Here is a 15,050-nt window from a genome sequence, read left to right as displayed (position 1 = left end):
CCAGATAGGCATTTAGAAGAAAACCCTTTGGTTTTCTTTTAGTATGAAGGAAATGATACCCCAAACAAAAACATGAAGAAAACAAAGAAAGAGGTGAAATGGGGGAGAAAGGAGGAAAAAAGAGAGAGTAGAAAATGAAGAAAAAAAGAAAAAAGCCAAAGTATGGGTAATATTGAACAATAGAAAACCATGATTACCCCGCCCCCAGCAATCACTAATAAAAATATGTAACAGAGATGTAAGATGTAGGAAGTGAAATTTTAGTTAGACCTAGAAAACAAACATGGATGTATGGAAATACAACAGACCACTGAATCACAAAAGCGCTCTAGGAAATGCCCATCTATCCAACCAGACTGTACTTACTGTTTTAACCACAGTCCAGTAGTATTCTCAGGTGGGAATATATAGACAAACAGTGAAAATTAATAAGCACAAGCATTTCCATAATTAAATATAGTGCTGAACATGGAAAGGAAGCAGGAAAACAGAGCACTCCAAAACATTTTTTAGCACATAAATAAATAATTCGTATCACACTAACTACATTCTCCAGTCACAAAAGGGATTTCAGGAGAAATCAACAGGAAGTAACAAGAAAAGCTTGATGCAAATTTGAGGCCAGCTGGGCCACTGAGTGATAACTTGCATAGAAGACAGCAAAGACAATCTATGAAAGGACAGCACGGGAGGAAGAAGTGAGGGGAGCAGGAAACAGAACGCAATATCCCTGCAACCATTTCTTTACCTCACCCACGTTATACATAAAATAATCACCACACCAGCATCCTATTTAATGGTGACAACCTAAAGCTTTCCCTGTACGGTGAGTAACAAGAGAAAGATTACAACTCCTCAACAATTTCTTTTCAGAAACTTATCAGAAATACTCATCAATTTAGACAAACCAGGCACAAAATAAAACTAGCTTTTAAATGATTCTAGGTAGGAAAATACAAAAACTACTGATGAGTGTAAGAGTAAAAGTTTTGCAGTGATGGGTATAAAACTCAACTTGAAAAAAATTAGCTATTTTAATACTAAGACCTATATAATATACTCCTTTAATGTACCATTTATAACCACAGATCAAAGTGGTTAGGAGTAAATATGAGTGAATTTAAAGGTCTGTTTAAAAGGTTAAGAATCTGACCTAAAAATATCCTAATACATGAATTCACAGATGGATAGAAAACTATAAAAGAATCACCATCCTCTCCAACCAAAAATAAAGTCAATAATTCCACTCAAACTCGGGGGATTTTCTTAGTTTCAAGTCTTTAAAATATCAAAAATGTGTCAAAAGACTCAGTAAGACCAAGGTTAACAGATAAACACCAAACATAAAGCTATGACAGTTTGAAAACAGAACAGCATTGTACAGCCATGTGACAGATAATGGGGACAGAAAGCCAGCACTGGTTAGCTAGGGCAGGACTGATGGTAAAGGAATACTGGACTCCTAACTCATACCTTATATGATCCATTTCAGATAGATTTAAACTTAAAGAGGAAAGGCAGAATTTAAAATCTTTAATCTCAATAGGGAAACATGTCTCAAATATAATCTCAATGGATTGTGACATTATCGAATGACCAAATACTGATCATATGGATGAAACTCAAAATTGGTATACTCTCAAACATAATTCTCAAAGACCACTTGGGAGTTGACAATTCAAGAAATCTAGTATAATCGTTTATTTAATAACTTCCCTAGCTTCATACAGTCCTCTCTTTTATCATTTTCATCCAATGTCTGGAAATCCATGGGCTTGTTTTCTGGGGGTACCCCTGGCTCTGTTCTCCCTCCCATTTCCGCCTGGACCCTCTTTCCAATGTCTGCCTTACACACTGCACCATTCTGACGCCTTTTTTTAAAATTTATTTATTAAAGATTTCCGTCTCTTCCCCGCCACCGCCCCCCATTTCCCTCCCCCTCCCCCAATCAAGTCCCCCTCCCTCCTCAGCCCGAAGAGCAATCAGGGTTCCCTGCCCTGTGGGAAGTCCAAGGAACCCCCACCTCCATCCAGGTCTAGTAAGGTTAGCATCGAAACTGCCTAGGCTCTTACAAAGCCAGAAGGTGCAGTAGGATCAAAAACCCATTGCCACTGTTCTTGAGTTCTCAGTAGTCCTCATTGTCCGCTATGTTCAGAGAGTCCGGTTTTATCCCAGGCTTTTTCAGACCCAGGCCAGCTGGCCTTGGTGAGTTCCCAATAGAACATCCCCATTGTCTCAGTGTGTGGGTGCACCCCTTGCGGACCTGAGTTCTCTGTAGCTTTGAAGCCTGTCCTGGAACTAGCTCTTGTAAACCAGGCTGGCGGGCATCCTCTCACAGGAGGTAACGGGATCTCTTACAGTCATCATAGAATTTGACAAAAAACTACTTTGATTTCCAACTAGTCAGTAATACTAACCAAAAAACATCTGCTGAGTACTGAGTGTTTCTATTCAGTGACTGATCAACATTGAATTGTTCTGTCTTTTTAACTACAAATACAGATAAACTGGGGCTCCCAGGGATATCATCTTCTCAATTTTATTATAAGCATGTCAATGGGTTTTGATTTGGCTATATAGCTGTTTTGTTTTAATATGGAACTCAGAAAACTCTAAACACAAATGAAGCTGTAATCACTGATACTAGCAGAGAAAACCCTGCTTGCTCCTATTATTTTATATGGCTCACACCGATATTTGTATGAGTAATTTCAAATTTAATAATGAATACTCTCCATATTCACAGTTGAGGCAAATAGCTGCTTTTTTTTTTTCTTTCTCTGAAGAAAACAGTATTTTTCATGTAAAGGCTAGGGCCTAAATTCTCAAAAGGAGGATATAGTCCCAAAATAAATACAAGGTATGCCACCAGATACTTTTAAATCTTTGGAAACAATAGTATCTGACACCATTCAAATTACCACTGTTAAGACATTAGGCCTAACAGATTCACTTAGCAGAATTTTTTGGTCCTTGGGCAAGTTTATAAAACAAACACATACTACATCCCAAGACACTAAGGGTATGCATAAACTATCAGTTTTATTTCAAGGAAACAAGTCCTTTAGAAAACAGATGTCATGGGGCAGTTGAGATGGCTCAGGAGGTAGAGATACTTGCTACAAGGCCTGAGTTCAAAAACCAACTCCAACAAGTCATCCTCTGACCTCCACCATGTGGTTTTGTGTATGTGCACACATGAAACAGAACACAGAAACAAACATAATTAAGAATAATTAAAGAAAACAAACCTTGATGTCATTTTACGACTTCAGAAGAAAAATGTTTGCATGTAACACAAAGGAAGGCTAGATAATCTAACAGTGAGCCAATCACTGAGGAACTTGGGAGCTCATTTAACCTGATATTAGTTGGCCACAGAAACATGGAAAAAAGGAGACAGAAGGTCAAATAAAATACCAAGCTTTACTTTTAAAATTTTAGGTTATAAACTCCAAGTGACTTCGGCTGCTGAAACTATGACTGTGGCACACACTGCAATATTACACTGCTATTACTATTATTCTACACCACTTCTGCTAGCAGCTGTAATATGCAAAAGAACCAAATATAGAAAGTCATCATTTTGAGTTTTAGCCCACTCTTTTGTTTTGCATCTCTGTCTAGGGACAATAGTTAGGGCCCTTTGTCAAAATTTTCAAGAGCAAAAAAAAAAACTATGACCCAGTTCACTAGATTTAGTCTTTTTATTTTTTAATTATTTTTTTTCATCTGCTTACTGCTGCTTACCTTTACTGTATACCAAATAGTAACAAAGACTAAAGCCTACCTCCATCATTACTCTACCCACTAGGTCTACTGACAAGTTTCAACTATTAAGTACTCATTTAAAAACAATTCCCACATATTTTATTCTACCAAGTGTTCTCCGTATTTCTTTTCTTTCGTATTTTATATATTTGAAGATGCACAGACATTAGTAGTAACACATAAGAAGGTACCCCGTACAAGCTAACTGGCACAATTAAGACTCTAAAACATCATCAATTAATTTTAAATGCTGAATTATAAAAATGAAAAGGGTTAATTCCACCAGGCTTGATGGCACACACCTTTAATCCCCAGCACTTGGGAGGCAGAGGCAGGAGGACCTCTATGAGTTTGAGGACAGCTGGTCTAAAGGGCAAGTTCCAGGACAGCTAGGGCTATAAGGCTACACAGAGAGACCCTGTCTAGAAATTCTTTCCATGGCTTAGTTATACTTACATTTTGTTGGAGCACAAAATCTTAATCTGTATATAGCAATACCTAAAATTTACCAAGTAGAAATACACCTATCTAACCATTTACGGATTTAGTAATTAGGTTAATTTGTACTTTATATTACACTGGGAAAGTGTCTGGGGTTTAGGAAGGCTGAAAGTTCATTTTTCCTACACAAACAATGGAATTTAAGGGATAATGTCAAAAAGTATGAAAACTACATACATAATAAAATGTATAAAAAAAGAATGAAAATCAAACTCAAATTAATGATTACTTATGAAACATAAAAAGCAAAAAATGAGATATGGCAATATCTCCGTAAGTATTATGAGCAAACTGAAAATAAACACTTGTTAACAACAACAACAACACCCTGAAGAGCAGCGAACTTCACATCTGCACTTTTACTCACTAACAAAGACCACACAGCACAGCACTAAGGAAAAAGTTAGAAGGTGAACTTCATATTGGACTTCTGTGTGTTCCTTCAACAATTTTATGTGGAACAAATTATTTTTATTGCTAAAAGATAAATGAAAGAAGGTTCTATTCAGAGTAAAAACCTTGGAACTACCACTAGCTGATATCTAGCATATTTCCCCATTTCTTCCTTTTAGTTTTTTCACTGTAACTTTACTCAAGCAACACGCTGAACATCTCTATAACAGGTGCCAAGCTTAGGTACCGGCAGCACCAATATAAACACATACGGTCCCAGTTTTCAAAAAGTGTATTACATACAGAAGCACTGTCTTGTACTTTTATACAATGATAAAAACCATCTAATATGCAAACTTCACTACAGTGAAGCCACCAGCAGATGTTTATTTTTAGTAGGTAAACTGTGGCTTGCATGGCTGGTAAACTCAAACGTTAATATCATTTAATTTAAATGAGTTTATGCAGCCATTTGTTTCTACTTTCTACAGAACTGAACAGTGAACATACACAGGTAACTTAAGGAAACCAGATGGCTGTTCTGTGCTAATCTACAAGTACATAAGATCTGAGAGCATAGTAAATAAATAAATAAATAAATACATAAATAAATAAATAAATAAATAAATATAAAAAAATTATAGGACATGAGCCCATTACAGGACAGCTTCTAGAAAAATGAAAATCAAATTACTGAGTCATGAATAAGGGCTCCCAATCCATGAGAGATGCAAATAATTAAAGTCTGGGCACAGGATGAGTTAAAGCAGATTTTAATTACTAAACAGACAAACCCAGCAAAGGCAATTAGACAAGGGACACTGAGGGAATAAAAATCATGTGGAGGATCAGAATGAGGAAGTCAACTAGATGCCATGTTTAGAGCTAGCCTAGGAGAGAAAGCCACTGATGAGCCAGAGCGGTAACTAAGATGGTTTCCTTATGCATGCTCATAGCGATGGGGAGATTAGTGTAAACTACAGAAGGTAAAATAGTACAAAAAAAGATTTTAAAAACTGACATAATGTTCATTTTCTTATGAAAGCTCAATAATCCTTCTAAAATCAATGAATTATGAACCATTTAAATAAATTGCTTTCCTAACTAATTTATTTATGCAACAAACTTCATCTTCTATATTTAAATATCTAACTGGGCTTATTGACCAAACATACAAAGTAGATACTACTACAAAAATCAGTACTTTAACTCACATGTATCTGAAAGTCATTATAAGGACTATATGGAAATGAGAATTAGAGAAATAATCTTGTTAATCTCAAATACTGGGCTATTATCAGGACGTTTAAAGAATCAAATTCCAAAACCAAAAGCTCTCAAACAAATGAAAAGTTATACAAACACAAAAAGTCTACTTTAACCAACGAAAACAACAAAATTTCTATAAAGTAAAGATGTATAAATTCCAATGTGGTTTCACTGTAGACTATACAAACTCCTAACTAAGAGCAACTAAAAACAACGTTTACTTTGGTGACTCAATGTTTTGTGATTGCCCAATACGATCTTAATAAATCCATCCTGATGCTAGATACAAAACCATGCTCCCATGCATAGGTTCTTTCCAGGGAGGCTTCAAAACAAAAGAATTTTACAAATCAGACTTAAACAGCTATTTCTAAAGTCGTTTCAATGTACACTGGACAACACTGTATAGCAATAAAAGGCAAACAGGAAAATATATCCAGCTGGCAAAAGCCTAAGAATACATTTTCTAGGCAAGCTTAAAAACTTGTATTATTTGCAAATTATGTGGAATAAAGTACTTTTAGAATAGTATAGGAAGAAATAAGGAATGCTTTTCATGTGCAAAATATAACTGCTTTATTCCTTTTATAAGTATAAATTCTGGAATTTTATATGAATATGGTTCCATGACACAAATTAGTTATAAGGTGTAAAATCAAACAAAATTTCTATCTTAACACTTCGCAAAAAGGAAGTAAGCACCTCAATGCTACATAACGAAGAATCACACCATTCTTCACATAATTTAACAAAACCTAACAAAAGATGAAAAGCCCAAGAAGTGTGACCAATCAAAATCTTCCACACTTTTGAAGGTGATTTCAAGGCAGGACGAACTAGCTACATACAAGTACAAATAATTAGCAAAGGCCAGTCGGGTCTAGGAGGACAAATCAGAAAAGGAGACTATGGAAGACCTGACTCAGAGTAGTCTCAGCTCACTCTGCTTATTAACATAATAACAATCGGGCCACAGTCTTCATCTCAAGTTAGGTGAAAGCTCTAGGTTAGAGACAGAAGCGTTCTTTTTACTGGACCTAGTGCTCCAAATCAGAAGCCAAGGCTTTTAATCAAAGGCTCTTGGCTAACATATATAATAAAAACTCACTTTCAATCTTCTCCAGTGTTTACCTGCCTCAAAGCAGGGAAACAAAGAATTAGTTTCTCAGAAACATATGATTAGTGCGAGAGTGAGTGACTGTCCAAAACCCGTTTATCACACTGAGTCCTGGAGTGAGACGGAGCAGAGGGCTGGATACTATCTGTACAGGACACCCAACAGCTCACTCTACATGAACTTTACTCAGTATTTAACATTACTTCATGTTTCATGCTGAATTCACTATCGGATGAAATAAAACAAGTTTCCATTTAAAACTTAAAACACTATTCTTTAAAAAACAAATCAGTTCAATAACACTATCTTTAAAATTCGCCTTCTTTGAAAGCATAGGAAGAACAGCAATATTACAAGTCCATTCTCTTTTGAGCATCCCGACATAATTATAGGAAGGATGGAAGTGTTAAATCAGTAAGGAAACAAGAATCTGATGTTGTAAGAAGAGCAAGTTAGTGACAAAATAAAACAGAATCTGGGTCATCATACATTTCTAGATTTCATTTGTATTTCTTCTATAACTTTTCCAATGCTGTCTACGTTTCACTAACACATAGTAACCCCAGGATTACATTTCATTCTTTCAGAATCATGCATAAAAATAATACTTTATCAACTACTGTCTTTGAATTCAGCCATAAAATCATATATTATATATCAAATAGTACTAAATTTTGGCATTTAGGTCAGAAAACTTGTTCTGGTACTAAATATACATTATAAACATGCTTTACTTTGGAAAATGTTCAGTTATTTCAACCGTCAATTTTATTATATAATTTTCAAACTTACAACAAATTCTGCAGGAGGTGTATCCACTGTAATCAGCTAGTTCCAGTTAAATATTATATGAACACAGTTCAATATAGTCATATGACAAATACAGAAAGGGGAAGGAAAAAAGAAAAAAGTCTTACCTGGTAGTTTCTTTTCTCAGATAATGTATGTCCATCAGTCCTCACCATAGAGTCGTGTCCTTTCCTCACAGTACTGGAGGCAATCAAATAGAACTGTCACTCAAGGGTCGTGTCACAGGAAGGACCGCCCACCAGTTCTCCCTCTAGAGTGGAATTATCCAAAAGCCATCAAAATTACTAACATGTAAATACATATAACATTAACAAAAATATTCAACTTAACATACAAAATGCAAAGAGAACCAAAAGTAGCTGTCTTCCATCTAGCCCACCTTTGCTCTTGAGTATTTAAAGGAGGCGACTGAGCACTAGAGACTGTATAATATAAAAATTTCCGCTCACACCTACCCCCACCATTATGTCAGTCCTCAGACATTACACACAAGGAAAAAAAAACTTAAAAGTGAAAACAAGTTGATGGAAAAGAAAAAAACAAAACCATTAACCCCTAACATTTTTTTTTTAGGTACTAAATGATCTCTGGTTATTCTACGAATAGTCAGTTACTTCAGATTCTGTTATTTAACTAGATGCTCCCACCCCAATGCCTATACTTCAATGTTAGTAATGTAAAATATTTATACATTGACTCATATCACTCACAAAGCTTATTTTCACATTGTAAGATGTAAACATAGCATATTTTTTAAGACAACTGTTAGGTTAAAAATCCACTCCAATGTTCTATCAATATCAACTCCAGTGATGAAGAACAAATGCCTGCCTTTCAGCCCCCCTATTCCATGCACACTGCAACAGAATTCACTCTTTGGCATGGGAGAGGAGTTAATGATGCTCAGCTCTTAACCTGGGTATACACTCTGCATGTCAGATTTAAAAAAGAAATTGAAACGGAGGTAAAAATTACCACAAATATTATTTTAAAAATATAATGAAATTCAAAGTTCAAAGATGCAAAGATATGCATATGATACATTTTCAGGACAAGTAGCTTTAGTTATATAAAACATTTACTCATATACTACTTAGAAAGTAGTATATATAGCTACTGAACTAATAAGGTTACTATCCATTATAATTTTGCATTCAAATTTAAAGCAACTTATATTTACTATCATATGAAATGTACAGTAGGATGAGATAATAAAAACAGCTAATCTATAATCCATAAATAAGGTGAGGACTAGGGAGATAGCTCTGTGGACAAAGTGTCTGCCTTGCCAGCATCAGGACTGTTTCCATCCAGAGAACCCTGTACCATTCTGGGGTGGAGAAGGGGCAGACAGGCAGATCCCTGAAGCTCACTGGCCTGCCAATCAGCATATCCTAATCAAAGTGCTTCAGGTTCGGTGTGAGAGCAACTCCAACTGAGGAAGGACACCTTCCACATCCACACACCAATTGTATTATACACATACAGTCTTTGCATTTTTATATAGTTTTAAATTATAGATATGCATAGACATATGTCTGCGTATATATTAGTGTTCATGGGAACAGTGCCCAAGAGACCAGAGGAGGGTGTTGGGTACTCTGGAGCAGGAGTTACAGGCAGTTCTGAGCCATGTGATGTGGGTTCTAAGAACCAAACCCAAGTCCTCTGAAAGAGCAGTATGCATTTGTAACCAATGAGCCATTTTGCAAGCCCCACAATTTAAAAACAAAACCCAAATTAGTATTATTAAAAAGGGCAAATACAAAGTTTTAAATATGTATCCATAACCTCTAAAACACAATTTGTTAAGAGGATAATTTTTAAATGAAAAACTAACATTGTTGAACAATGTTCTACAAAGAACTGATAAAATCAATCTACCAGCTCCTATTGCCTACATAAAAAAAAAAAAAATCATGAGATTGCAGAAGCTACGGTTTTACTCAGTTTTGACCACCATACACAGGATATGCTGGACTGAAATACTTCAAGATGCCCAGCTCTATGCAAAAGTGTAAATGTTCACTAGAAACTTTGTATATGCTTTTAGAATAAATTATGTCTCTCAAAAATAAGTAGTTTTAAAAACTCATTATATAGTTACTGCTATAAATGTTATCATTTAAACCTTTTGCACTTATCATTTAATTTATATCATGCTTGAGATTGAACAACAGAGCCTTGCAAATGCCGGGTAAGCACTTTACCATGGTGCTATATGCCTGAGTCAGGAATTGGGGTATTTTAAAGGAGAAACTACCAAGCAAACAGATGTCCCATAACAATAATATGACACATATTTGGCTTGGCAGCCACAAAAATAAACAAATAAATTGATAAATTAATCATATAGTTCCTAAATGGCAATCTTGTTTTAATATTAGGGTATAATAGTATTAATAAAGTTCTTTGATAGGATCTACCTTAATGTATTCATGCTAACTGAATTCAGTGGACAACAGTCTATAAAGTTTAAGTGACTATGTTATAGAATAAGAGAGTTTTCCTCTTTGAATATATTGTGTAAAATTCCAGTTAGTACACTTTCATATTACATAAATTTTATCAAGAGATATATTTACATCTAAAAATAACAAGGTAACATTTAATACCTTAATGCCACACAACTTTAACAGCACAAAAAAAGAGAATTAGGAGTAAAATTTTATGTGCTAATAATTTAATAATAAAAATTAACATTTCATCATGAGAGATTTTAATATGAAGGGAAATTTTATTTACTTTTTGCTTTCTTCTATATTTATTTCAAGATTCTAACCAGGAATAGGAACTAATATTCTTCTATTAAAGGAGCATTATCTCTTAATAAACAAAAGGAGAAAAAAATTAAAGGTATTTATTTGCTTCTGAGCCAAGTATGAAAAATAAGCATCTGTCACCACTACCTTCACCCTGTTAAATAAAACAAAGAATAATGTAATGCGGTGATAATTCACGTAAGGAGAACGAAATGAGGTTCAATAAATGAAGGGGGACATTACATAATGTATCTAAGGTTGTCTGTGGAAAGAAGAAAACAAGCACCCAGGAACAAGCAAGTCATTTTCCCCACGATTATACACAGTTTTCCCACAAAATCCTACAAATAGTTAAGTTACAAAACTATGTTATTTGCCAAAATACAATGAAATTTTCTATTAAGAAGAGCTATCTTCCATGAAAGGAAAAAAAAGAGAGAAACTAGGTTTATTTATCCAAGCAAACTGTATGAAACAGCAGTTCTGATATATAAGCACCAGTCATTTCAGGATATTCAGAAAGAACAAATGAAGTGAGTGCTCCCAGACCATTGTAGGAAGGGCTCTGAGAATGACAGGATGGCAGAGTGGAAGCCAATCAGAGTTCAAGGTTCTTAACAGTCCAAACAAGTTCCAAGTCAGAAAGAGGAAAGAAACAAGGTAATGAAGATTGGCAGAGCAAACAGACAGAAGGATACAGAAATGAAGAACTCCAAGGAACTAAACAGAGAATTCCTATTAAGGTTTAAGCTGAGTAATGATTTGTATCTGAATATGAAAATGTCTGCAGAAAAGTATTCTGAAAACTTAGGAGTAGTGGAAGCAATCTTCAAAGCTCATGATCAGGTGACTTTGGCTTGTTAGGAGACAGGTTGTTTTTAACTTAATTGTTCTCTCTACAATTTCCCCCTGTCCTTTATCTTTATTCTGTATTCCTCTCTTTATTTCTTACTCCGTGGCTTGCTGTGTAGCTGGATTAAGGGCTCCTGTTGTTTTCTTCTTCTGTTGCCTCTTATTTCTTTTTTCCTCCCAGATTTTCCCTCCCATTGATTCTCTTTTCCCGGGAGCCCTGCCTGTCCTTTCTTGTCACGTGACAGGTCATTCAAATATGTTTTAGACCAACCAGTTAGTCTATATTCTAGATAGGCAAACTATCACAGCTTCACAGAGCTAAACCAATACATCAATTCTTTGCATCATTAAAACAAATGTTCCACAGCATAAATAAATATAACACATTTAAAAATGTGATTTCACAGCACAGTGGGTTCCATTTTGAACCCAAAGATGTTAAGATACCAAAGTTATGACACAACGTCCATGGAGACTTAGCTGCTTACAGTGACGGGAAGTTACCAAAGAGAAAAATGCATGAGAACTTGCAAGGATAGGGCCATTTAAGTCATTTGAAACTGAAGCCCATACATCAGACAAGAGAGCTACAGGATTTGATGATTGTCTTGCTCTGCTTCAGTCTTGCCTTGGTTCAGTCTTCCCTTACTGTGTCTTTATTTTTCTCTTTTGGAATGTTAATGGTATTTTGTGCTACTGATGTTGGAAAGTGTTAACATGTTTTCAGGTTTTACAAGATGGTGTTGTGAACAGATTATCTTGAGTGCCAGAGGAAACATTACACATTTGGACAGTGTAGGGACCATTGCAGATGAGGATCATTAAATGTCTATCCTTGAAATGACAAAATGGAATTTTTCCATTGTTGACCATGAACCAATAGTGGCTGGGGTCAGAATGAACTTGATTGAATGAACAACCTCCCAGAAAAGATCACGTATTTGAACAAGTTTCTCTCCTTGATGGTTTTCTTTCAACTTCCTGTGAATCTTTAGTAGGAGAAGCCTGTCTAGATGATATTCCTTATTATACATAATGAGTCTCAATACCATGAACTAATTTCTTAACATTGATATCTACTGCTTTGTGCTTGACATTAATCAGCCAACTTCCTACTTATACTGAAATTTTTTTGCCATCATTATAGGTTTGATCTCTACATTCTATATCTTACCCATATTGTATAGGTAAAAATGAGATATAGCAGAAAGAGTTGCTATTAAGGAGTTTGGCAACCTTATATTTTAATTGCTTTGTTTGCTTGTCTAAGTAGCCTTTACTGTGTGGCTCCAAATTCCTGAAAGTAAGGGGGGCATCATTTCTGGCTCTGTACATTTTTATATTATTGGGTGATAGCCCTGGAATATAGGTTTTTTATATGTCAAGTATATGCTGCTGTGCTGAGCTTCACGTATATCTTGAATTTTAAAATTTGAAAGAGGGTATCACTCTGATTCCCAGGATACCATGTATTTATGACATTAATACTGCCTGAGCATTCTGAGTCAGTTAATTGCAGGTGCATGAACTTCTTCTGGTTTGTTATACTTGATTTGATTTTTTTAAATCAATATGACTATTTTATATGTCTGCATGGATATTCATTACCTGGGTACCTGGTCATCAAGGTGATCTAAAGATATCAGAATTCCTCATCATAGAACAATGGAAAGTTGTGATCCCCATATAAGTACTGGAAAATGTGCCCAGCTCTATTCAAGACCAGCAAGAACTCTGAATTACTCTACCTTCTCAACAGCTCTTGTTGAATATTCATGACCAACATGTATATTTCTAGTGTTTTCATCTGTGCGTTTTAGCTGCTTTACACATGAAGTTCCTTTCTACAAAATGTTATTAGACTTATAGTTTAAATTATGACACTTCAGATATCTGGAAAATGAATACAGAACTGGAGTGAATGGAAAATTATTTAGAAGAACTTCAATAAAAGCCTTTCAGTTTTTTCTAAAAATAAATAAATAAATAAATAAATAAATAAATAAATAAATAAATAAAAATAAAAATAGCAAAAAGCTCATGATCAGGCAACCAGAGCAGAGAAGGTAATGAAGGAAAGCCCCAGCTAACAAATAAAAGAAGCTTTAGAAAAAGACTGTGGAGGACTGTAAGAAAGCCCCAAACCAAGCTCAGAAAAGATTAGCTTCATTTCTAAGTAGCAGAACTGCACCCGCAAACAATCCCAACCACAGAACATAAACCAACCCGCAAAAAAGAATCCAACAGTAAGTATGTGACACTTACCAAAAGCAGGAACACTAGAACTCATAGTAAGTTGAAATAGAACAAATGAAAGAAAATTCAGCAAGTGGATAAATGGTGGAACTACTAGGTAAAGATGTTAAAGCAGGTATCCTTAAGTATATTCTAGACTTTCAAATATACATGTTAATGCAAGGTTTGCCTGGCAGTAGTACAAATACCTGACAGAAACTCAGTTTCAAAGTCCAGTAGGACTGATGAGGAGTGGTAAGTAAAGCAGACTTTGTCAAAAAGTAGAACAAAGGCCAGAGCAAGACACACACTTGAAGACTGGCTCCAGTGAGGGCTACTGCCTCCTCCAAAGTTTCCTCCTCCCCCTCACTATTCACCTTGGATCCACCAGGGGATTAGACAGTTACAGAAGAACCTTCATAAACTGATCATCTCAGGAAATGATATCACATGGTTCTCAAAGATAGGAGGAAGCTATACTTTACCAACTTCCTAGGATTCCGGAAGCAGTCAGGGTGATCATCAAACAAGGTTTGTCAGCACAAACAAATTTCTTTATGGTTACAATTTCCATCCCTTTTTCTTGGATGGTTTACAAATCCAGCACTACAAACAGTGCTGGAAGGAAAATTACACCCTAAGGATCTTAACCACCCTCGCCCCAAAAACCAGGGAATAAACAATCCCAGACAAATCAAAATCAAGAGGGAAAATACACACTCATGAACACACCACCACTTCAACAACAACAAACAGGAACCAACAATCATTGCTTATTGGTATCTCTCAACATCAATTCTACCTCAAACGGGGGGGGGGCACAGACTAACAAAACAGATGTGTAAACATGTTTCAGTCATTCCTCTACTGCATTCAAGAAACACACTATCATCAATGACAGACATCGCCTCTGGATAAAAGGTTGGGAAAAAATATTCCAAGCAAATAGATCTAAGAAGCAAGCTTTACTATCTGACAAAATTGACTTCAAACCAAAACTAATCAAAAGGCACAAGGTAGAACACTACATACTCATCAAATGAAAAATCTGCCAAGAGGACATTGTAAATCTTAACATCTCTGCACCAACCAAGGGCAACAAGTTCATACAAGAAACATTACTACAGCCTGTGTCACATATGGATCCTTACACACCAATAGCAGGATATCTCAATATCCCATTCTCACTAATAAGCAGATCATTCAGACAAAAACTAAACAGAAATGCTTGAAGTTAACTAACATTATAAACCAAAATGAACCTAACAAATATTTTCAGAACATTCACACAAAATTACACTTTCTTGCCGGGCAGTGGTGGCGCACGCCTGTAATCCCAG

The 15,050-nt window shown here is 35.5% G+C and overlaps 1 protein-coding gene across 11 annotated transcripts in view; it reads right to left on the bottom strand.

Annotated features, from left to right (window-relative positions):
• Cnot2 (CCR4-NOT transcription complex subunit 2) overlaps positions 1 to 15,050 on the bottom strand; it is a 92,751-nt gene that overhangs the window by 51,151 nt on the left and 26,550 nt on the right. For 7 of the 11 annotated variants that reach the window (XM_013350367.2, XM_005358039.3, XM_013350373.2 and 4 more), the window contains one exon: positions 7,969 to 8,111. Coding sequence is in view for 4 of the 11 variants with exons in the window: in XM_005358039.3 (XP_005358096.1) it covers positions 7,969 to 8,016 (48 nt within the window). In the remaining 7 variants the exon portion in view is untranslated. Of the gene's footprint in view, positions 1 to 7,968; positions 8,112 to 15,050 lie in introns of those variants that run through there. The other 4 variants (XM_005358036.3, XM_013350371.2, XM_005358038.3 and 1 more) reach the window with 2 other exon arrangements.

This window comes from Microtus ochrogaster, chromosome 24, assembly GCF_000317375.1.
Source record: "Microtus ochrogaster isolate Prairie Vole_2 chromosome 24, MicOch1.0, whole genome shotgun sequence".
Lineage (NCBI taxonomy): Eukaryota > Metazoa > Chordata > Mammalia > Rodentia > Cricetidae > Microtus > Microtus ochrogaster.
This window is presented reverse-complemented; position numbering and strand designations above follow the sequence as displayed.